Source organism: Plodia interpunctella, chromosome 9 (assembly GCF_027563975.2).
Source record: "Plodia interpunctella isolate USDA-ARS_2022_Savannah chromosome 9, ilPloInte3.2, whole genome shotgun sequence".
NCBI lineage: Eukaryota > Metazoa > Arthropoda > Insecta > Lepidoptera > Pyralidae > Plodia > Plodia interpunctella.
In genome coordinates, this window is record NC_071302.1 from 8,088,506 (window position 1) to 8,114,364 (window position 25,859).

At 33.2% G+C, this 25,859-nt stretch overlaps 1 protein-coding gene across 1 annotated transcript; it reads left to right on the plus strand.

Annotated features, from left to right (window-relative positions):
* The first annotated feature begins 13,640 nt into the window (after window positions 1–13,640).
* LOC128672600 (peroxidase-like) lies at window positions 13,641–19,902 on the plus strand. The gene is made up of 12 exons (XM_053749850.1): window positions 13,641–13,798; window positions 14,224–14,360; window positions 14,513–14,659; window positions 14,949–15,109; window positions 15,302–15,503; window positions 15,845–16,045; window positions 16,482–16,623; window positions 16,788–16,944; window positions 17,256–17,423; window positions 17,838–18,036; window positions 18,422–18,527; window positions 19,573–19,902. Exons 1-12 carry the CDS (start codon window positions 13,674–13,676, stop codon window positions 19,778–19,780), a joined length of 1,953 nt encoding a protein of 650 aa, XP_053605825.1. The 5' UTR covers window positions 13,641–13,673; the 3' UTR covers window positions 19,781–19,902.
* The last annotated feature ends 5,957 nt before the right edge of the window (window positions 19,903–25,859 follow it).

Consider the following 25,859-nt stretch of genomic DNA (forward strand, 5'->3'; position numbering starts at 1 on the left):
GCAATTCAATATACTAATGCAATGCTTCATATACTAATTACAGCAATTCAATATTTAATTTTCTGACAGAGATAAAAGTTTGTTAGATCACAAAAAGCTCTTGATCGATACCTCACATATCACAGACATCGATTATAGCATCTTTGTTTGCTGTAATCGATGTCTGGAAAGACGTCAACTCCAAGGACGTCATCCTTGGACAAAAGGCTGCGGTGAAGTTTGTTGCGCCGCTTCTTCTTTACCTGCGCTAATACTTAGATTTAAATAAATTTATAATTTCAATAAGTCTTAATTACAATACAAATATTTATTTAATACAATTTGAAATATCCGCAACATACTTCGTCAGAAAGTGTACAATTATCCTAAGTTTGACGACCTCGGTGGCGCAGTGGTAAAGTTCTTGCCACTGAACCGAGAGGTCCCGGGTTCGATCCCCGGTCGGGTCCTGATGGAAAATGATCTTTTTCTGATTGGCCTGGACTTGGATATATGATATTATGTATTTGTTATAAAATAATATCGTAGAGATAGTATGCCATAACACAAGTCTCGAACTTACTTTGGACCTAGCTCAATCTGAGTGATTTGTCCTAATATATTTATTTATTATTTATTTAACTTGAATAAAGAATTTTGAGTTTAAATTTGAGTCATTACGAATAAAAATCTTAAGTACAATATGTATAGGTTTTGAGTATGCCTCTAAGTCGAGTCGAGAAAAGCTATCGAAAGCGTATAGTCTGGAAAAAATTAAAGTTCCGATCCCCTGAAGACTGTAAACACAATTTTTGCATTAAACTTGAAAAAGATTTATCTTCGGAGCGCATTCCCACAATGATGGGCAGGAAAAAGGGAATTCCTGTTGCGGAAATACTTTGGCGTATGAATAATAAACCAACTTGAATATATTTCAATATGAATGTAGTTTGTTCATCTTATTGTGGAGATAAATGGTTCCAGTCCACCATTAAAAATATAATAGAAATATTTCTATGAATATTTTTGCTAACCTAACTAGAGTGGGTTGCTCCAGTCAACTTTCGCCTTAATTTTAACTTGCGTAGAAAAACGCAAAGTACGCGATCTTATCTAAACTAGCGAAGGCGTCGTCGCGTAATCAGTTTTGACTGGCAACCCTAAGGACATATATATTCAGTGAAAACTGATATAAGTATAAAAATCATAATTTTGCACTCACAAATTAGTATATCACTATCAATGTAAGGTTTGTATTAGAATAGCATAAAGAGTATATTTTTATCACAAAATTTTACTTGATCAGTTATACTGCTAGTGTTTTGTAAAGTTGGCTTTGTCTATGACAGACTTTACAACAACTTTGTTTATGAAAGTCTTACAGCACTGGCTATTATGAAAGTTTCGACTGCCGAGCGTCGCAATATCTAGGCAAGTAACAACTCCCTGGAGCTCTTGTCATCATAAGATGATCAAGTCTTATGCAAGCAGTTACCAAACAAAGAAAAGGAAATCTTCTCTTGGAACTGGCTAGTCTACGTTTGTAACTCTCTCAGAGTGACAATAGTGGAAAAATAAGTCTTCTTACACAACTAGTTATTAAATGGAGATTAAAAAATTGCGCTATTTATATGGTTAAGTAAGTGTGTTTACGAAATTGGATAAAGGGAAATCAACACATGTAACGTATTTGAGAGCTAGTTACAATAAAGCAAGTCAGACTTCTAAGGGTTAACTTTAACGTGCGCAGAGAAACGCAAAGTAGGCAATTTTGTCTAAACGTCAGCGGTGATTAAAATCAACGTCAAATTTAACGGTGAACCTCACCAAACAGCGGCTCTTCTCCCGAGCACCGTGATTTCAGAGTTAATCTGAATAGATTTATCCAAATTTTCAACAAAATTATGTTAACAAGAACTCATTAGAAGTAAGCTTTGTTTTTCTTTTACGTTTACCATCTCAGTGATTTTTTTCTCACTGTTTTCGTAACTAATTATATTATGCTAATTCCGGTGGCTGTCCGTCGAGTAATTGTCTCGGGTCCGCAATTCGCCACCGAGATGAAATCCTTGAACGACTAGCTCTGAGGATTTATTTAGTGTAAAATTCTATGTACACTTCATATAACAAAATAACTCCTGCTATAAATAAAAATCATATTAATATCAAAAAATATATGAAGCCCTTTATTATGATACTTGTTATGAACGTTCAGTTAGCTTGAATGATGCCTCTCAATCGGTCACGTAATACATTTTATAGAGCCTAATGGTTTAATATTGGTTAAAAATGTAATGTATAAATTAAATCTAAGCATACTCTGTTGAATATGTCAATGTTACTGATTTATTAGGAATATTTCTATCTATCTATAGCAGATTCGTGTTGCAAATCGATAGCCACTATCGTATAGTGACATAGACAAAGGCAGAGCTATCGATTCTAGGTACCTATTCTTGATGATTTTGAAGGTCAAATATGGTTTTTTTTTGCATCACTATCCCAGACCAAAGTCTATTATAGTACTAATGTGCAATATTTAATAGAAGAATATTTAGAAGAAGTAAACATATTTACCGTTATGAAAACGTCGCAATAAATAAGAGTAAGCTACTCTTTTGAAACGACAGCATAACTTAACTGTAATATTAAAAGCAAATAAGATTCTGCTGCGTAGACACGGTAAGATACACATTAAAATAATGCAGTTGTGATTAAATATTGAAAATTTTCTGTGTACAAAACTTACCATACTATCCATACTAACTATATAAATGCGAACCGCTTTCATGGCTAAACTGCTGGACCAATTTTGATGAAATTTGGTATATACATAGTTAAGACCCCAATAAGCAACTTTTTATTGTTATTATCTAGCAGACTGTGGGCTTCAAGGTATCACAGCCGCAAAACATAACCAGAAACGCACCTAGATAATAAAGACGGAGAGAAGAAACGGGATTTTTGATTCAGCAAGACTGGTCTCTGACAGACATACTGAAAGTTAAATAAAATCTTGTAAAATAAACAAAGGCAGGGTGACAGAGCAAAAACCACTGAAATTATACTGCTTTTCCTAATATAGACGTTGAGGCGAAAACGGTGCCAGTTGATATGTCAAACCGTAATAGCATTCAGTCAGGGAGATATAAAATTCAGACGAGTCACAAATTTGATTTTGCAGAGTTTCCGAGTTGAAAGCATTTCTACATCGCCCTCGGTGCTGAATAATAACTAGCCGTATCTACCGGTATATTTGATCAACGATTTTCTGATTTGGCACTATTTTTCATTCATTTTACCGTTTTATCAAGTGTGTCGTTACTGCTTATCATTAGTAGTCATTACCAGTTAGCTGTATGACAACGTTCAGAATCACACAAAGAATGTGATCATAAAAGTATTAATACACAACTTATGTGTATATTCAACTGTACATATGCATAAAAAAACTTTAAATGAAACTAAACTTTATAGTCGACAGCTGTCCTGTTTTTTAATTTTTTGTAAACTTTTCATTCATACATTTCATTCAGTCATAAATGTTACTTTGTTTATTTAATTGAATAAATAGAACGTAATAACGTTGAAACACTTTGATAAAAACAATTCTTTTATACCAAACAAAGCCGCAAGATGTTGACTTTCAATAGATAAATCAGAGTTGGCCACAAATTAGACGGTATTGTCGTCGGTTGGCCACAAAGGTAATGCCAGATCCTGTCACTGTCGCCGAATTCGGACAGATGCCGAAACGAATTTATGAACATCGCGTAGTTTGTATTAGTGCTTTTATTTAGCGCAATGAAAGACCAGCAGTGTATGATGAACCCACTAAAGTTTGTCGAAATCTAGAACTGGTAAAAAAGGCGTTTCCGGCTACTTTCCATGGATATCTTATTACAACTATATTCATATACATTGAATATTATAACATATCTATAGGCAAGTAGGATTGTTGAAATCTTGGTTTGAAATAATAGTACTTTTGCGAAAACATTTGTAAAAATGTTGACGAAGCGCATCGCGGATTCTTCTGATGTACAAAGAGGATAATTGTTGCGACACAACTATAAACATGTTGAAGCAGTGCGCTGCAGATAGTAAGAAGTGAACTCTCTTATTCATTAAAATACTAAGTCTCTTGATCGACTTACAAAAGTATTACAAAAGGCTAAAAAGTAATCGAGGATATTTTTTGCTGATAAACCTGATTATTTTAGACTGTCGAAAAAACCTTATCAACTTAGGAAGATCAAAAACTTGAATTATAATTAGAATCAATTTTAAAAGATGTCGTAAGGGAACCCTATTTATTTTGAAATAATTAGTCTTCATTAACCGACTTCAATAACAAATGCTTTTCAACTTTTCGCAAACATATACCTATTCTATCTAAAAGCTGTAACTACGTGGTCATAGACTATATCGATCTAAACCTAGATCTAAACTGTTATTGTATCTATGCATCCGATATCGCACACTAATTCAATTGAGGTTTAGTGCTCATTGGTCTATCAACATCCAGCTATGGATTGAACAATCGTTGTCTACGGTTTCTATACAACATCTACAATCCTAGATATAATATGCATGTTCTGCATATATCTAGTTCTGTATCCATATTGTGTGAAACATGAAGCACGCAAACTATATAAACCACAGAAGCTTTAGATATTATAAAGAATACTACAGATACTAATGTTATAAACTAGAGGCTCGTCCCGGTTTCGCTTTCGTAAAACCATAATAAATTATACACCTAATCCTCAGCAATCAATCAGATTTTGAATACTTTGATGCAGGTTCTTGATCTATTAAAAAAGAACCTGCATCAAAGTGTTCAAAATCTACGTATATTGCATCGCACTTTCGCAGTCATAGGAAACCTACTTGACCAATTTTTATGAAAGTTAATAAGCTCCTGAAATAGCACATTAGTATCCAGTAGGTACTGAGGGAGCGAATCCCCTGGCCACGACTAGTTCCATGTAGAATATGATAATAATGAAAATATTTATGAGAACAGTTTGCAATACGAAATTAAGTTTGATAAAAGTAAAGAAAAAATACTCACCTTTATCACAAATTAAATACTTACATAACACTTTGCAGCCTTTATTAACCAACTGGATAAAAACTAGTTTATCGTTAGTTTTTGAACCACAGATAAATATAATATAGTTGCTCCTCGGGGTGTAATATTTTCACAATGCAATCAAATTAGCTGCGTTCTGGGGGTAAATTTTTTTATTTAGGTAGAATTTTTAGGGTTCCATAACGTTATGTCTAAAAATGAGATCGTTTTTTTCATATATTGTACATTAAACTAGTAATGAAACTAAATACTTACTACTAAAATATAGACAAAAGTAGTGCCGAATCTTACATATATATATATATATATATATATATATATATATATATATATATATATATATATATATATATATATATATATATATATGTTATATAGTATTATAACACAAAACAATACTTTTTATTGCACCAAAACAGAAAAGAAATAATTAACATACAAAATTTTAACAGTAATACAAAAACACAGTATAGTAGTATTTAAATAGGTAATTGGAATCTATGATTCCACTCAACTTAATAATTTTACATAATATGGTTTTGCAAAACTGTTATACATCGAATGTTTACTATTGTATATAACGAAATAAATAATTTCTGATTCTTGCCGTTATTAATTTTGCATATCTGTGTATCAGTCAGACCGACTCATGAATACCATCATTAAATTAGGAGAAATATTTGCTCTGATTTAATTCAATACACTCACATGGCTGACTCTAGTACAATGCGTATGTGACCATCATCGATGTCGGTAATAGCTTTACGCGGTGTACGCACCACACACCCACAAATTTTTATCGCCAATTGAAATCCAGCATTGTAGTTACTCAAGTGGCTTTGACAACATAGCCTGGTTGGAACCCTTTGCCGAGAGAAACCCACAGCATAAATCATTTTACGTGAATTTTGTTTAAATATTACTTATATATCTTTCTTGTTTGTCCCACTATTTTGTTTGTTTTTTTTTTTTTTCATTTTGTTCCATGTATGTTCCGTTTTTTTTTGTTTGTTTGTTGGTTTGTGTAATATTTTGGCAATGACAAAGATTATAATTGAGCCCTAGATGTACAAAACTATGTTTAATATCTATTCTATTCTGCAGTACAATCAGTTAAATGATACTAAACGTTGCTTTTAAAATATTATTACATTAATCATATAGTACTTTTAATTAAATACAACACTTTTTAAATTCAAATTTACATTTTCAGTACACGATGATAAATTAAAATTACGGGGCTAAGCTATATTTAATAAAAATGTTAAAACCTATTTTAACCCACATAATAATAGGCTACATTACATAGAGAGAGTAGTGCGTAGATCAACCCTCACTATATGTCATTGCCAAGCCATTGACGGCATTTCTAATTCAACTCGTAATGAAAGGCACTGGCGCATTCAGCCAATGCATTGAATAATGTAAACTTATCTACCATTTCTGGGAAATGTGTAGTAATTGGCAACTTGCGTGGTAAAAAATACTTCTTTTCTTTGTCAGGATATCTTGCTTTTGTTTTGACATTTCAAAAACAACTAATGATGTCGAGGTGGAGTTTTCTTCTTCTTCCTTTCAGCTCAGAATGCCAACTTCGCGAAATGCCAACCGCTCGCAAATAGCCAACTTCTCGAAATGCCAACTTCTCGGAATGCCAACTTCGCGTAATGTCAACTTCTCGAAATGCCAACTTCGCGAAATGCCAACTTCTCGAAATGACAACTTCTCATAATGACAACTTATAACGAAATGCAGGAGCGGTGAATGCTACCACAAATAATAAAAACAAAAAAAATGCATATATACATAATCGCAAATATCTTTATTTGTTATTTATATAATAGTACACTAGGGTCGTAAATAATTGTAAAAATCAGTTATACATACACTTTGTAACATAATATAGTATATGGCAAAAATAAATCAACTCAATATCGACTGCGCTTCGAGTTAACGCGGGAAATCTGCCGAGACCCATTAGTATCGGTGGCGTTCCACTTACAATCAATCCGGACGCATTTGTCCGTACCTTGTCTAGACCTAAATACTGTGTTATGTGTGAAATTTGAAGCATAAAGTCTATAAATGTACATACCTCGAAAAAAATATGGTCAGCTAATCACTTAGCGCAATCCAAGCGTGGGTAATCAACCGGGACGCATTTATATCGGTGGCATTATCGATTTCCTTGAATCGTGTATTGTCGGGGAAACGTGATTACTGTTTTTTGTTTCACAGAAATTCCATTTTAATAACTCATTAAAACTTTATTTCAATCAATTATTGGTACTGTCAATAGCATATCAACATATCTAAATTTATTACAATGTTAGGTGGTAGGGTAGTTGTATAATAGTATAATTGATAAGTAAAATACAGACCCTTCAAGGGTCTATAAATAATTTAAGATATTATTACTACTATAAATAATTTAAGATATTATTATTATTATTACTACACCGTACTTGTGATACGTGCCGATATCGTTATGGTAATTAATGAGTCAAAATGTGATTTCAAAATATCAAGTGGAACAATAATTTAAAATTTTGAATTTAGACTGAAAGAAATAAAAATCATGCCAGCGCGCACGCGATATGACTAAAGAGGTCATAATGCGTGGCGTTACAACAATTTCGCCACTATTACCACCGCATTGAGGTTTATACAGTTGAGAGTGCAAGCTACTTTGATCGCATACTGTACCTTTGCTTAGTACAAGTTGAGACAAAATTATATGCCGTAATATCAACAGATCCAATATGTGATTACACCAATATGTACTGAAGAGAGTTTGTACTATTTCCTTGCTCATGTTATGCCACTTTAAACAAATATTAGTAAACATTATGCTATGCATGCTTTCATTTTGATTTTATACCATACTCCTTATCCATAATATGTATGTATGTATATTATATTGTGTATGTATCTATAAGAAATGCCAGTCCCAACAGTGGGAACATTAAAATGGCTCATGATGAATATGAACATTCAAATGATAAAAAATATATTTAAGTTCCGACCTTCCTCATTTTTATAGTCGTTGGTTAAAAACATAGGTCAATAATAAAGAAATAAAATGTACTTATTGATTGAAATCAAAGTGCTAAAACTTTTTCGAGTAGTTTTTCAAGTGATGAAATGTTTTTATTTATAAAATTTTAGTGTCTTAATCCCAAAATTTACATTGAAATAATGCTTCAGAACACAGTTCTAAGAATTGTAGTGTATAATATTATGTAAAGAAATATCGAGTTAATGTATCATATTACAGATATCACATTAAACTATCACGTTACCAAAACAATGGGCTGTATCTGTTTCTAATTGGAGAGTAGAAAAATATCTTTCATTTCAGAATAATATGCTCGTTATATACTATTGGTTACACGTGTCTATAACGCTATATTTAAACACAAAATATAGTATGGCGGATGACCAAAGACAATCCTACTCTCCAATTACAAACAGACACTACCTCTCTTTGTTTATAACTATGGTGGTGAATCTATACACAGACTCCAGTATTACATCTAACCGTTCAGCCTCACAGTCACTCCTCCATACAAAAACTCGTTTTCCAAACGTGATGAATCGCCATACGCAAACACTTTCATCTCTTGATGGATGGTAGTTTTTCAGATCGCTCTTGGCTAAATTTAACGTTTAAACCAGTCAGCAGTCAATACCTATCTGTTACTTTATTTATACTACTCTAACATACTCCATACTAGCTGCACCCCGCGGTGTTACCCGCGACAATTAATTAAACGTTGTAATTATTCATCTATATAATTAAAAAATATTTACAAGACGACGTCATCACATCAATATTATAGTTAGGAATAATAAGATACGTTTAATACTGGAATTACATATTGGAATTCTAAATGAAATAATGAAGGATCGACTTCGGCGGCATGTTGAAATGCCCTATATATATATATATATATATATATATATATATATATATATATATATATATATATATATATATATATATATATATTTTTTTTTTTGTTGATCTATAGCTAAATATGAACGATGACTTGAAAATTAAAAGCAATATTTGATCTTAAATTTTTTGTACTTTATTATAGGGATAATAAAACTTAGAATACATGTGAAATTTATCTACTGACTGAACTTAAGAAAACCCCGACTGTAAAGAAAGCTAACTTTATTTTAGCTTCGCTATCCTTCGAATTAACGTCGTGACCTTATCGCGAATAAGATGTAGAAGCAAGACCACTCATTCCGTTTTATAGCAGCACTCCATAGACAACGGAATTAGAGAGATTAGTGCAAATATAAAAAACTTTTTAGCCTCACTCAAAGTTATACTTCGCAGTACTCGTTCGTGATATTAACTAATAACGTTTCATCAATAAGTAAAATTCTATTGCTTATTGATTAATACTTAAGCAATAACATTTTATTGCTCAGGTATATATGTATATACCTGAGCAATATACATAATAGTAAGCATAGTACGAGAATAAGAAAAAGATACAAATATGCATATTAGTTTACAACGTTTTAAAATGAAATACATAAATTATTAACTATAGTTGTTGATTATATTATAATATTATTCACTGTCTGTAATATTATTATTTATTGGATATGTAATATTATTTATTGGACTGTCTTAGCAATATTATAGAAGAAATTATTCAGGGGTTTTAGGAAATTATGTTTATATCATGCAGAATTGGGCCAAAACAATATCACAATATAAAAAAATCTAATTTAATCAGATAACTATTATATCTGAATGATGTGTAAAAAAGTTATTATATTATATTATCTCCTCCCTTCTTTTATCTAAGGTCGCTGAGTACCTAAGGGACCCGGCACACAATCAAATGGACTCTGCTCAATACGGGTGCACACTGAACGGAGATTTATTCGACGCTTCTCATTCTTATCTGTCTGCCGTTATGAATAATTTGCTTTATTTTCTTCGACGAATACGAGTAAGAAAAATTTATATGGATATTAGGAATAGACATTGCTGATAAAATATATTACACACTGGCCATTGAATGTTCTCAGCAAAAAAAAACAATTTTAAATGATTTGGGTAAATGGGTACTTTTCCTCGTGGAGAATTTTCTCTTATTTATCGTTCGCATATAGTTTCAAAGTGTTAGGAATATAATAAACATATGTATTTTAAAACTTACCAATGTTAATATAATCAATAAATAAAATAAACTTTGAAAGATATATAACTTTATTTATTTTTATTTGAATCTGAACCAAAATATTCGATTATTTGAAGTTAGTATATAACATTTATAAATGTATATGTGCATAAATAAATGTTTCAGCTACATTAGTTTCGGCCTGCTTAGCTAATGGACCTTGGAAGGAGGCAATAAAATGCTTCGAGAAATATTTGGACGTTATTCCACGAAACAAGGATTGATAACAGCATATATATTTTAATATAACAGAGTAATAAAATATACTGTTAAAGTCTTTCTTTCATTTTTGGGTGTGCCTGCTTTCATCCTCGACTGTGACGCTCCGAACGAACTTTAAATTTTAAAAATAGATCTATCTACGAGCGGCCATCGCCTTTTTAAATAGTTTTCGATAGAAAATTTAAGTAATTTTCTATCGAAAACTATTTAAAATAAAACTAAACATATTTATGTCGTCCTTATTCTCTGAATATTTTATTACATCATTACAGATTATAAAATAAAGTCACTTCCAGGCAGTCTGTCTGTCTGTCTCTATTTATGACTACTATAGTTCTTTAAAACTAGGCAATTTATTTTTACTGGTTTTTTTAATAGTGTGATTCCCGAGATAGGTGTGTAATTTATTATGGTTTTACCCGAGCGAAGCCGGGCCGGGCCGTTAGTAAAATTGTAATAAACAATTGTTGAAATTGAACAAAATCATAAAGCAAATTAAATAATTAAATTACACTGTGTAATAATTTACACAGTTAATAATTAACTAGGTATATACAATCTGTGTAATAATTAAATAGGTATATACAATCTTCGCGTTGCCTTTTTTGAACCATGTAACCTAAAAACAAAAGTGTCACTAAAAGCGTTGAGCTCTATCGAAAATCCGTTTATACCCGATACAAAAAATCGTACTAAATCTCGTTAAAAACCTGGATTTTCCAGTTAAAAATTGCCTAGATTAGAGAGTATTACAGTCCAGGCTAGCTTTGGTCTGCGTTGTACAAATTTGTTGTATCTGATGCACTATGCACTAGTGTTTAATTATAGAGGTATAATTCGATTTTATTATAATGAAAAGTCAAAGCATTTATACCGAAATTAAACGTAAACTACACTTATTGATAAACATAACATTTGATTTAAATCCAAAAAAAAACAAAAACTCGGTTACATCTCATCACAAAAAAATATTTCCCAAAATGGTTCATTAACAGAGCATTAATACATTCAATCAGTAATCAGTCCAATTACGAGCAGGTATACTCGTGTATATTGCCGGCTATATACCTACGTTCAAGCCGCATGAGTGATTATTGGTAAAGTATTACGACGGACAGCACAGAGTAAGTAATATCTAACTTTCGGAATGTTAACTCTCGAACTGTCACAGAAAATTGAAACTTATTGAGTGATAATAGCTTTATCACTCAATAAGTTTCAATATAGAATTTTTAAGATTACTTGTGGGTTCGGTAACCGTTATGACTAAACTTCAAATTGACAAAATTCAGCTCAATGAATAGCTCCAATAAAATTTGAGACGTTTTTTTAGAAAACGTTTTATTGCAAACTTTAGTCTAATAAAATCTAGTAAAAACAGATTTTTAGATGAAACTTCGGTTTTCACTACATATTAGAAACCGCGTTATAGTTTTAGATATACTTGCCCAAAACCACCATTTTTGAAATTTTAGACATGAATTTGGCCAAAAGATGTTCGGTTTTATTCAGTGTTAATAAACTCGAGCATTCGTTAGATTAGAGTGCAATCTATCTCTCTCTTTTATCTGAGCATTTCCTGGTTAGTTACACAGCCGTTGAGCATCGGAGCCGATTTTTTGCCTTTTTAGATTTCAACCACTTCAAGCGGTCGTCAGTATCCCTAGTTGTCAGATCATAGAGGGCAATCTACCTAGTCATATATTACAGTAATCCGTGAAATACATGTTAGATCGCATGAATGATTTATAGGCTATAGCTCAATGCCCAATGTAAGCTAATCTCAACTTAATACATATTGAATATAATGCTTATACGTCGTGCAGAGAGCCTCGAATTTACTTAATGTACCCTCGGGCTAAGTGACGACAGCCGTATAAAATAGTTAAAAAGTAAAAAACAAAAATATTACTCAGAAAAATTGTCTCCAGAAAAACAAACGAATCTTCAAAGACAAGATGATATTACAAATAAATGGTGGAAGTTAAAACATACAATTTTCATATGTACATGAACCTTGAAATTCTTTGGGCGGTGTAATAAAAATATACATAATATCTAATAATATTATTAGATAGCTGAATTAATTTCATATTGCGACAACTTTATAATCTTACTTTCGTACTTAGCAAAAGATATTTTCCAAGAAAATACAATATTTTATCGACGTACCCAACTTTTATTTATGCAAAACATACTTCAAATACGATAACAGGCTAAAAATATTTTTTCAATGGGTAACATTTTCAGATTCATTACAGAAACATGTACGAAACGTGTTAACGATGTCTATTATTTAACTTTAAAATGAATAAAGTTTTATTCGTGTTGTAAAAACATCTGCTTCGCAGAGGGCAGAAAAAAGTTTTAATGACTTTCTTTTGCTGGCAATTGAGTGCTCCCACAGGATAATGAGAAGCAGGGCAGGGAAATGTAAACAGAAATCAAAGGGAAGGGAAGTCACTGAGTACGTTAGTTTCTATTTCAGAAAGTGGTCGTTGAATTGAGAGCAGTAAAGCTTTATTTATTTTGGTAATTTTTGGCATGTTGACTGATTTTAAATCATGTCCAATTGTGATAAAATAGAAAATTTAAATAACATATTACGATTTCTGAAGGTTGTTTTTACATATTCAGAAATCATATTTCTTATATATTATGTCAGTGTTTTAATTATTAGATAGATTCATATTACCTGTATATAAAAACGTTATACCCAATCATAACTTAGAACCTAATAAGCCAGCCAGACGTAAGGAAATATATTAATTCGGCCGAACTGACATGGTCTGGTCTAGATAGCTGACCCGGTAAGGCGGCCATAGGTTCGATTACCGCTCGAGTCCAGATTTTTTCATCTCATTATTATAACCGTACTATTTACACATACAATACGTGCTCCATTTGCAGTGATAGTCATAATATTATTTAAAGCAAATTAACATGCAGGTTAAACGGAGTAACTAAACAATGAATACATAAACATTTTTTTCTACTGAATAAAAAGGCGAGTTTTCGTCCGATTACTATATCGCATATTTCATAGTTTACAGGAAGTTAACAACTTACTTAATTCGACTTCGAAATTAATTCTTTAGCAATCGAGGAAAACTGTTTCGTGTATCGATTTAGTTCATTCCTTGCAAGGTTCCATATGAAGAATGGTCGTTGGTCGTAAAATGAATTACGTTGTTACTTTTTTATTGTGTTTGGTTTTCTTTGAGGTGAATGCGGCGCTCTATGATCGGGTTAATGGAAACGAACTTGACAGAAGGGCCAAACACGAGTAAGTAAAATCCATGGAATTAGTAGGTACAGTCAACAACACATCGAGTTAACCTGCACGAACCTCTATGACACGGTAAAAGCGGCGAGATTGCAATTAATTTGAGTAGGTTGATGTGCTGTTGACTGTACTCCGACGGAATACCTGCCTACTAATTTCATGGTAAAATCAGAATCAAACTGCATTTTAAATTCGAATTGCAACTCTGACTTATTAATATAGGAATATTAAATTTTACTAATTTGTATACAATTTGTGTCCCACACGTAGCACAAGGGCTTATAAAAATTCTATATCATATATCATATCAAATTATCCATTTTGTTTCTTAACTTTTAACCAGTATTGAGACTTTGAACATCTTACGAGACATTTTTTCAGACATACAACACGACAATCTATTTATTATTTTTTAACTTTTCCAGCCAGTGTACAATTGAGACAAGACCATGTGGGCCTCATGAAGACAGGCGTATAGATGGGACATGCAATAACTACGGTGTTCCAGTAGGAGGAGCTGGTGGAGGACCATTTAGGAGAATGGCCGTACCTCATAGCAAAAGTAATTTTGATAAACAAAATAATAAATTCTCAATCTTTATTTCTTGCATTATGAGCATGAAAATCGTGTAATCACATCTTGGTTTAAAAATTAATCAAGAATTATTCAATAATTTGATATGTCAGATACCAGTTCTATACTTTTACTTTCAGATACTGATTTCCCATCAGCAGGCAGCATAAAAAAGACTTTATTATCAATAAGAAAAGGAGGTGATAACCAAGGAGGATATCTCACTTCTGCTGCCTCAGGGTTCATTAATTTCATCAAAAATGATATCAGTGCTCTGAATACGTCTGGTAAGGTTAGCCAGGATAATAAACATTAAAGAGTCCCATTACTTAACAAATAACATTTTCCTCTAAAGTAACATAGCAGTAGCCTATAATGAGAGGAGCATTAAACTCACTAGCGACAAGATTTCTCTTAATCGTTTCGGATTTAGTGTTGTGAATTATTCAATGGAACTGGTTAAATAGAGATTGGATCTAACCAAAAAACGCCCTGCACCTATGATTATTTAAAGAGAACAGTAGTTCTCTTTAAATAATCCTCTTTAAATTATGTAATGTTTTTCATTCAATTCAGCTAATGGCAAACGTTGCTGTGGTAAAGATGATAAAGAAGATTCGAGATGTTTACCTATTTTCGAATCTGGTGATGATGATAAAACTAGTGACAAATGCATGGAGTTCTATCGTGCTACAACTTTTAAAGATTTGGGATGTGCCGGTGACTATCGCGAACAGGTACGTAATAAATACGTAAAATAAAGAATATAGAATTTAACAATTCTAACTATAGTGATAATGCAACACAACAAATTGACTGTAATATGTAGTATGGAAATTTAAGATGGTACAGATCTTAAATAGCCATGTAAGAGGCGAAAAACACTTTCTAGTTATTATGTCATTTATTCTGTTGATAAAATATTTCAGATAAACTTTCAAACGCCTACTCTGGATCTGTCCTTAATATATGGTATTAATGACATCTCACATAAACCTGTAAGAAAAGGAGAAGATGGCTTATTAAACGAAATAAAAAATAAAAATGGTGATGCTGGAAATTTAAACCAGGAAACTGGACCGAAGAGACTGTGTATCCCAAATAAAAATGAAACAGCATGTTACACATTTGGTAAGTATAGTAACGTCTGAGCTAAAACAACGGTTTCACATATAACATTACAATATAGGTATAAATGACAGAGTCAGAAAATATTCTTAGCCAATATTATGAACAAGTGAAGTTTGTTGCGCCGCTTCTTCAGTCGGCAGTTAGAAATAAGTATTTTGTAGATAAAAGTGATTTGTGTCATTGCGATCATTTCAAAGAAACTTGCATAGAAGCCGTATTCAAACGTAGAGATGAAAATCTGTTAGAAGCCTACAGCTGTGGACTTAATCTATTATTTTCTATGAGTATAACGATAAAAGTCCATCAATTTTCCAATAAAAAATTTCTATTTATCAACTAAGGTTCCCCAAATGCAAATAACTTCGACCTGAGTACGACGATCCTTAGCATATGGTTCATTCGGGAACACAACCGCATAGCCAGCGCTCTCCACCGGCTCAACCCTTGCTGGAAAGACGATAGACTCTTCAAAGTTGCCAGAAGCATTAATATTGCCACTGCTGCCAATATATTTCTATATGAACTACTACCTTTGATCATGGGTAAGATTGCATTGTAATATTATCGCATACATTTTTAGATTAAAATGGAATAAACTTATACGATTTTAATGTCTTTATGTAAGTCATGCGCCATTGCTCAGTTATAGCTCCGTTGTGCTTCATTGTTTTCTGCAGGTCGAAACTTCATATACAATTTCTATTTTATTCTGCGCTGATCTGTCGATGGACATCAACAAGACGGAGCGCAACGGAGCAATGGGGCATGGCTCTTAAAGAAGCTAAAATCCCTGTATTTCGTTTTCAATTTCAAAGTTTTATGTAACGGAAAAGCAAGCGAAAATCTTACAAAGTAGAAAATACTTTTGAGATACCCGAGAAAATGTTTCAAATTGAATACGTTAATTAACTTGAATGCACTCTTTGCTTGGGTACGTGGGTTGGAAATCTAATATCGCTAATGAAAAATGTGATACAGGACATAGAAACATGTTTAACTCCGGACTTCTATCTCAGCAAATAGACTACGTGACTGTTTACGAGGACGCGGCGCCACTAGTCTACGCCGAGTATGAAATTGCTATGAACTTTTTCTTAACACTCCAGAATGGCCGGATAAAGTGAGTTGGTAAATTATTTTTTGTTTCCGTTATTTATTTACTAGTACTGATTAAATTAATTTTTTATAGAAAAAAAATAGATGACATAAAATTTATTATTTTTATCAGATTAATTGTTCTAATCTAAAGTAGCCTACCACCTTAATTTTCATCCTTATTTTTAGGAAATACGATGATAATAATAGATACATTGGGGAATTACCTTTCAATGAGACCCTTTTCAACCAAGAATTATTGGAAAAGGGAAAAAATTACGATGAGATCAGTCGAGGACTGTTTCTACAGAATGCTGCTAAAATTGACAACAAACTCGATCCTGAGGTAAAATTATAAGTACATGTACTTACTTTAATATAATTAAGAAACGATAATGTATTTTGCAGTTAAAATTTTAAGTTTTTATTAACACTTTATTCAAGTTATATGCAAAAGAGTACTGTAATAAATTCAAGTAGGTACCTACATGAGAATGGCGGCCGATGGTAACAATTCGTATAATTATTCATAATTTAAAATTTAAATAACTATTTTTCCTAATTTAGCGCTATTACAGTATGTACATTCTGATGTGACATAAACAATTGGAGTGAATCTTAATATTTTGTAATAATAATTGCTTATTCACTTCGAAGATTGGAGAAGCCATTTATAATGGAAATGAAAGCACCCCTGACGCCTTTACGGCCGGCATACAAAGGGGCAGAGATATAGGTGTGCCCGGCTATAATGCCTATCGGAAAATATGTGGAATGACAGCTGCTAAGAAGTTCGACGACTTTTTGGACTCCATGCCAGCGGAGGTACTTCCTTTACAAATTTTACACACAACAATATAACTGAGTTATAGTTATAGTAATAAATATTAAACGCACAGATATATCTGTAGTTAAAAGTTATTTCATTTTTGTTCTGTAAAATTGTATTTTGTTTGTTGATTTTATATAATTAGTTGTTCAATTTGTATGTAATTCTTTGTTGTGTAATTGTCATCAACATTCCTTTTTGATATTTCCTTTCATTTTTGGGTCACTCATTCTCTCGCTTATACACATGAAACAATTATTTTTATTATGAGATGATTTGTATACGTCCTGATCGATAACGCTAAAATTTTGCTCATATATTTTGTTCTAATAAATCTTAACTCAATTTTTTTCTTCATACATATTAATACAATTTCTGAAAAATTATTGAAATTATATTTTTTATTACAGAAAGTTGAGGCCCTCAAAAAGTTATACAAAACTGTCGATGACGTGGAAATGATTCCTGGTATATTCAGTGAGAACCCAATTCCCAATACACTAATAGGAACCACGTTGTATTGTATCATCGCCAAACAATTGCAGTTGTTTAGATATTCCGATAGATTTTGGTTTGAAAGAGGGGATCAATTTCACAGTTACACATTACGTAAGTCACTTACACATTTACAATTTCTACCCCAGCTACCACCACACAAAGTGTTCAAGAGAACACATAAGAATGTGCATACAAACTTTCACTCCCTATTTCACCCATTTTAGGATGAAATTTTCAGAATCCTTTCTTAGTCCTCAACTACGAAATCGACGAAATCGAACGAGCGACGTAAATAATATCTTAGTTAAAGAACTTTTCTAAAAATAGTGTACATATCTACAGCGATTTCGTTTTGCCCTGATATTTCAATTAGTCGACAGTCAGCGTTCATATGTAGATGTTCAGTAGATATGTTTCATACCAACATGTTTAAAATTCAACGCAAAAAATGCCATTATTAATTTTCCTTTTTTACAATTTCCTTACGATTTTACAGCTCAACTACAAGAAATTAGGAAAAGTAACCTGGCAAAAGTTGCATGTGACAATTCACAAGCGATCGAATTCATACAACCGCATGCCTTTCGAACTACTGGACCCGGGTAAAGATTATTTTTAACTTCATAGTCTATTTAAGTTACTATTAGGCATGTGGTCCCGCCCTAAAATACGATCACTACAAACAACTAAGTGACACATAGCCTTAACAGCTAATAAGCAACAACAGCATTCTCAATGAGGGCTGAGGTCAGATAGGCGGATGGTTGTTTACAACCGTCCGCCTATCTGACGTCAATAATCTATTTCATATTTTTTTACGCGAACCAAGGGATTTGGGGCGTTACAGCTCCGAATATAACCTAGAACACGCGTAGATGAAAGAGTCTATTTATTCTACAAACCTATATTAGTAGACTGATGATAAATGATAGAATAATTTTACAGAAAAATTGTCAAGAATTGAATTTGACGGATCGCGAATCTATCCAACCCTAAATCTGTACACCGAACAACGGAATAATAAACAATGTTAAATGCTGCTATCATGTAGCTACTTTTTACATTGATAAAGAAAAAATACATTTTTTCGTTTTTAACGATAAACGTGCGCTATGCAAGAAGATGTACTGAAACCTTGTAAAATTATCGCCTAGTTAGGCAAATAAACGCCCACAACCATTAGATAGTCCGTGCTCAGTAGAATTTAAGTGAGCCGGCAGTGCAATGAGAGAATGCAATTACTGTCGCGCCATTTGCTATTCAGGACAAGATGCTTTAGAGTACTTTAAAATGAAGGAAATGATATCATGAGGGCCTCTGTGTTTCTTAAGTTCTTGTAACGCGCTTTTGATGAACCTATCTCTCTCTCCGGGAACATGAGAGTGATACCATTATGTTATTAAAAAAATACTTATTTGCTTATTTCGCGGCGCGTGCCGAGACGCACTCGTCTTGAAAAAGGTCTACTATTTAATCGAAACCATAGTCGACTTTTACGTCAATGACAAACAGTGACCTGTATTTTCATTAGCTAGTAAATTTATGGTCTGTTAAAAAAAAGTTTGTATAAACACACTGGCGTGGTAACATTGCATATTTGTATATATGATTTTGCAAAAAATATATACATTTTCTTTTAAATTTCAGAAACATGCCTCTACCTTGCTCGTTCATCTCAGGGTTGGATCTCACAGCGTGGTGGGACGCCAACTGCGACAGAGACAACCCCCCGAGAAAGACCTCATTCCCAGTTCCCAAGGGAAACCAACCGACATCATACATGGAAATGTTAACATTTTTTGACGATAGGTTAAGAAATAGTAATATTTCCAGAGTATTTTACCATAATTATTAAAAATTGTTACTATTGTATAAACTAATTTTATATAGAGTGAATCTATAATTTAACACTAGGACAGGTAAGAATAGAGTAGTTGCAAGGCTAAAAATAAATACTTAAGTAAAATAATATAAAAACTGTCTTTATGATTCATACACATTTTTTTTTTCAAAAACTTAACTTAAAATTGATCAGATAAACTTATCAGTTTAATTGATCAATTTAATAATAATAGCTGAGCATAACCATTAATTATTAAAATTGATCGACTTTAAATTAATTTTAACTAAATATCTCCACGCATTTATATGAAAAAAAGGTTTTTACAAATGGACGTTGATGATGAATTTTTAAGTAACGAAACCCTAAAAAGTACTATCATAAAATAAATCAGAAGTAATAAAACTCAACTTGATAAATTGGTTGTATCAGAATAACACTAGTAGCAGCGCTTAATCAAACCTTACACTAAAAGCTCGAGAACTTTCCGTGAGTGCGGTGGAAAATAAATTAAAAAAGCTAAGAGTAGGTAGTGCAACAATCCTCATTTATTCAGGGGGGATTGGGGTAATTTGAAATTTCCAGAAGGAAAATTAAAAAGAAACGGTCTTATCTTGCGAACCGTGCTATTACAGCCGGCTAAACAAGTTTCAGTTTTTCTTTAAAAAAACACTCCTTAAGCAGGTTAATGTGATAAAGTGAATTAGAGGTTTGTAGTTTCCGCTCAGAAATATAATAGATATCCACACGTGGATGACGTAAGAGACGACTAAAGGGTAAAAAGCCATTGGCAACTGATGTGCAAGAACACTATTCAAAAAGATGCTTCTGACAACCAAGCTGTAACACACTGATCGTAAAATGTTAGCCGAATCTTCGAAATTTAATTTCTATTTTAAGCCATAGCCGAGAATAAATAGAACATTATATAGGGGCCCGTCTCGGCTTAGCTTGAGTAAAACCATAGTAAATTGTACACCTATTGATGAAAGCCGTACCAAAATCCGTCAGGTAGTTTTTGTGTTTATTGCACACGTACAGACAGGTAGATGCTACAGGGCAACTTGTATTATGTAAGGATGATGAACTATAAAGATAATACAAAAAATAAATATATATAAAACAACGCTGCGCCCAACATATGCCGTCACGTTATCGCATCACGTTTTTGGAACCATTTACTTACGGAAGAAATCTCATTTCTTATTTATGACAGGTCCTACGAATATGTGGTGAAAGAGGCCTGGACATCATTGCAGGCGACCTTATGCATGTGAATAAAAAATTTTTGTTACAGAACCTGATTTTCTTTTTACATACCTACGGTCAACTGGTCGTTCTGAATTGCTATTAGTCTATAACATTTTGACTAGGTACGTACATTTGTCAAAATTATGGTAAGTGATCCATTGTATTGATTTAATTCGAGTTTTTTCTTAGATTCTATTCGACTACTAATTATGGTCGTGAAAAAGCTTAAGTAACTTTGAATTGTGTCACACACAACTGCCTAAAAAAGTGAATTTTTTAATTAAGATTACCTAGACTGCGTTTTTAAGATAGACCTAGTGCCTGATGTCAACCCTCTTTAATATTGCAGTTGTTGAATATAAGAAAACTTAACGGCGAAGTCACGGGCATAAGCTAGTGTACATATATTTCAATTTACGTGCTCCTAGTACCCATGAATATTTTTCTTTTTCAATAGAATCGACAAATTTTGTATCTTAATAACAAAAGTAAACAAGGTCCAAGGGTTGGTATAAAAATTGAGGAACAACCTTGCTCGAGGCGAAAAGCATCGTGCAAGACTATTTTGGTAATCGCATATTAAATTTGGAATCTCTATTCGTATTGGTATAGAGTTCAAATTTAGTGATCATATATCTTTGGAGCTGCAAAAGCTGTAGTCTTTGTGGCAGTCCATACATCAATTTAACTACAAGATGGTTTGTTTATCAGCACGTACCCCTACTGAACACTATCTTTATGGCCTTAAGCTACACATTCCGGACGTGCTGTAAATTATGGGCAGTACTTCGAAGTGGTATGTAATGGCTGGTCGTGGAATCCATACCATTCTATTATGCTGCGCCCGCACTTATCATGAATATATATCGTGTTAGTCTGCGCGTCTTACTTCGAACTGTCGCGTATCCTTCCGTTTTTACAGCAAGCGAAAGAGACAGCACCCATCGCTACTTCGTGACAACACGCAGGAGGAGCCGTACCAATAGACATGTAAATTCTTTGAAGTAATAAAAGAAATTATAATTTGAACAACCGATGATTTTAGGAAACTTAAAAAAATATGACGCCAGTATTATAACGCTTAAAAGTTGACAATCCAACTCACCGTTACTTTTGTCGTTGACTTTAACGTGCGCGCCCCTGTAGTTTATTCAAAATGACGTATAATGAGTTTTTCTGCGCACGTTAAAGTTAAAGTCAATGTTGACGGTGCAACCCACCCTTAAAGTTAAAATTGAACAGCCAAACACATGTCCGATTAACATTAACTTACAAAAGTTTATTCCTACAAAAACTACATTGATAATACCCATAGTCTAATTTATATAATTTGGATTTACAAAGAATAGGTAATTTTATATAAAATATATTGTTTAAATTAAGTATTGTTAGAGGGTTGTGTATAAGACTAAATTGGTTAAGTTAGCATAAAAAAAATGAGGAAAGGCATCATAGGATAGGATAAATGAGAAAACCCGTTTACTTTTGCTGAAGAAGGGAACAAGGTTCGATCAAACTGTTGGAGCACTTCAGCAAACAGCTCGACGTCGGACATCCCTTGAAAACAACGTATTGTTTGCAATAGTACAACCTTCGATAAACAGTGATACCAACGCTACTAATCCCAATTTATTGTGGAACTACAAATGGAAGACTTTTTATACAAGTGTATGAAATGGAGAAGGCAATAGCAAACCACTACTTACAGGGAGTAATACATAACACTTGTAAAGCCGGGAAGCTCAGACTCAAAGCATTAGTTCAGATTAGACCTTCATTAGCCTTTTTTCACGTCAAATTTTAAATAGGGTGAGTAGTTAATAACGACCGACAATTAATTGTACTTATAAAATATGCATGATCTAGATAAAATAGATATATTTAAGATCATTGTGATGATTCATAAACTGTCTGTCTATTCGTGATGAACTCAAAAACTAGGTACTACACAGATTTTCATCAATAGATAGTGTGATTCCTAGAAACCTAAGAAGACCTAAGAAAGGTTTAGATGTATAATTTATTATGTTTTTACACAAGCTAAGCGAGGACGGGTCACTATTAAGAGTTAAAAACGTTATACTAAATATATGTATATATACGTTATACTAAATGTAACGTAAACAAGCTAACTTTTCGAAGTCCAAACATACAAAAATGTTTAACGAGTTCAGTATCAACCGTTTTAATTCCAAATGCCAATACATCAATGCCAGCGCGCCTTGACAGCTGTTTTTTCAAATGTTTTTTGTTCCATCGATGACGACGGTGGCTAAAACATAGTATATATTGTAATCTAGTATATAAAACTGTTACTATTTTGCTACTATGTCATCAGTCATACTGCGGAGTATAGAATATGTCCATGTGTAAAATTTGACTGTCGGTGGTCAGAGTCAGACAGTTCGTCTCGCTTTTGGCCACTTTTGTCTGACAGGGGTCCATCCATACATCAATAGGTAAAAACGAAACAAATGGCCAGCTGCTGACGTATAAATAATGAATTATATTTTCCGATGTCACAAGGGAATCAAAACCTATGGAGTAACCTTGTCATTGACCTAGAATCATGAAATTTAGCAAGAAGCAAAGTTTACAGCATATGTATAGGAATTAACCAGAAGCTATTATTGCGGTAGATATCCACAGTTCAACGCGAGTGCAACTCGCACTGACGCGCTGAGACGATTCTGTCTTTTATATCACCAGGATTCCATTTGTAACTTTTCAGTCACGCAACCCTACAAATATCAAATTGTGCAAATATATTTGGCGATTTTTTCGTAAACAATAAATAATAGCTAAACTTTTTAAAGAACATTCAAAGGGATCTTTCAAACGATACATTGTTTTCTTGAAATAAGCGGACCCTTGTCGTTGAGATAAGGAGTTTGACGAAAGTATCAACAAAGTGTCTATTCAGGATATTCAATGAATTTTATCACAACAGAAAGAAAAGAAACAAATTACTTACAACAAATTAGCTATGGCTCGCAGATCCGCCCGCGTTTGTCCCCGGATCCATCCACTATAAGTATCAAATTCAAATAATATGAATTGGCCCCAACGGTTTAGTCGTGAAAGCGTGACAAAAATTATATGTGTAGTTGTATTTTTCATTAGTAATATTAAATGAAAAATATTAGTAATGATAACACAACTTCATTGGAGTGGTTTTTCTTGCTACGTAGTATATGGTTTTACATAAAATTGAAGTATGTACGTAGGTACGGTAAAATCATTTCCATTACAACACCGAAGCTAACAGCGCTTATATACAATCACTTACCTAGTGATACAGACACAGCATCACGTATTTATCGCTTACGGGGGAAATAGCGGCAAGAGTTGCGAATTTCGAAGGCCTCACTTAGCTTGTAAGTGGAATTGAGATAAATATCATACCTAATGGCTAACCTATATATTATACGACTGCACGGATTCTCATGCGGTTTCACCAATAGATAGTGTGATTATGGAGGAAGGTTTAGGTGTATAATTGTTTTTACGCGAGCGAAGCCGGGACGAGGCGCTACTTAGGAATAATAGAAATGCTTTAAGACGTCACAGCCGAGAGCACACTCAGATAAGAAGTAAAAGAGATAATAAATTCTGACATCATCACCACTGAGTGTAATTGAAAATGTCTCTATTTAATCGTTTTGCATCGCGGATTGCCTTTTTATTGCCCAATTTTTCACACCGCCCCTTCTTTTCATTTTCTTGGCATCCTTCGATTTAATATTCCTCTTTTATGGTGCAAAATGATTTATTAGAGGCGGCAAGTCGCGTGCCTTAGATACGGGACTTATGCAAAATTCCAACCTGATGCTAATGCTAAATACGACCTCTGCTTGATAATATGAGCTTAAAAATTGGTATTTTTTATATAATTCTTCTATATTTTGTAACAATCTTTAATAAAATTCAATTGCTAATTGTCCTACAATGATCAGCTGAAACTACTGAGCCATAGTATGTAGGTTCTGTGGAGTGTGTGGGTCAGAGGATCAGTAAATTTCCTCGTAAATGGAAAATTAAGTAATAAATACTCGTACATATTAATTAAAGATTAATATGCAAGCAAAAGCTAGTACTAATACAATAGCTGAAGAATTGGTTTGTCAGAATATGATATTCACAGTTACGGCCTGACTGAGATGCTATTGTTTTTCAATTGTCTTTATTATCTCCTATTATCTATTATTCATAATCCAAAAATCTCCAAGTGAGTAAAGTTTCTTGACCTAATCGGAAGTCGAACCTAGACAAATATTATTAATTGCGCATATGAAATCGTTATCTGAGGGGTAAGTGCGGGTTTGTATTTCACTTCTCACCATCGAATCGATTCGAAGTGAGACGCAATGAATCAATCCCATTGCAATGTGCAATGGGATTGATTCGTTTTTTTGATTGGTTCTCGTTGCGTCTCAATGGCCCAATGTGATTGGTTCGCTGCGTCTCACTTCGAATCGATTCGATGGTGAGAAGTGAAATGCAAAACTGCCCTAACCCCTCTGGTTCATAAGTTACACAACAATGACAGCAGTGAGTGACAATGGTCTGCAACTAGAGATGTCGACGACCAAGCGAAGCGGTGACCATGGATTTAGTAAGTACTTTGTACAACTAATTCCATGGCGAAGACGAAAAAGCAGGAAAGCGGAGTCCGCTAAGGACCCTAAGTTTCGACGCTCATCGGCTGAGGAAGAAACCGGGAAATCACCAAGATGATGATTTTAATTTTGTATGTCATTTTTTTTAAACGTGTAACGCGTGTAACATCCTCACTGGTGGGTTATTCTTAAAGCCGATTATTATGCCGTCTGCACAAGCCACA

Excerpts from the sequence above, each read along its gene's own strand:
- LOC128672600 (XM_053749850.1), top strand. The coding sequence starts at position 13,674 with ATGGTCGTTGGTCGTAAAATGAATTACGTTGTTACTTTTTTATTGTGT. Across the intron at positions 13,799-14,223 it reads GACAGAAGGGCCAAACACGA|CCAGTGTACAATTGAGACAA; the intron begins GTAAGTAAAATC and ends TAACTTTTCCAG. Across the intron at positions 15,110-15,301 it reads CCGGTGACTATCGCGAACAG|ATAAACTTTCAAACGCCTAC; the intron begins GTACGTAATAAA and ends AAAATATTTCAG.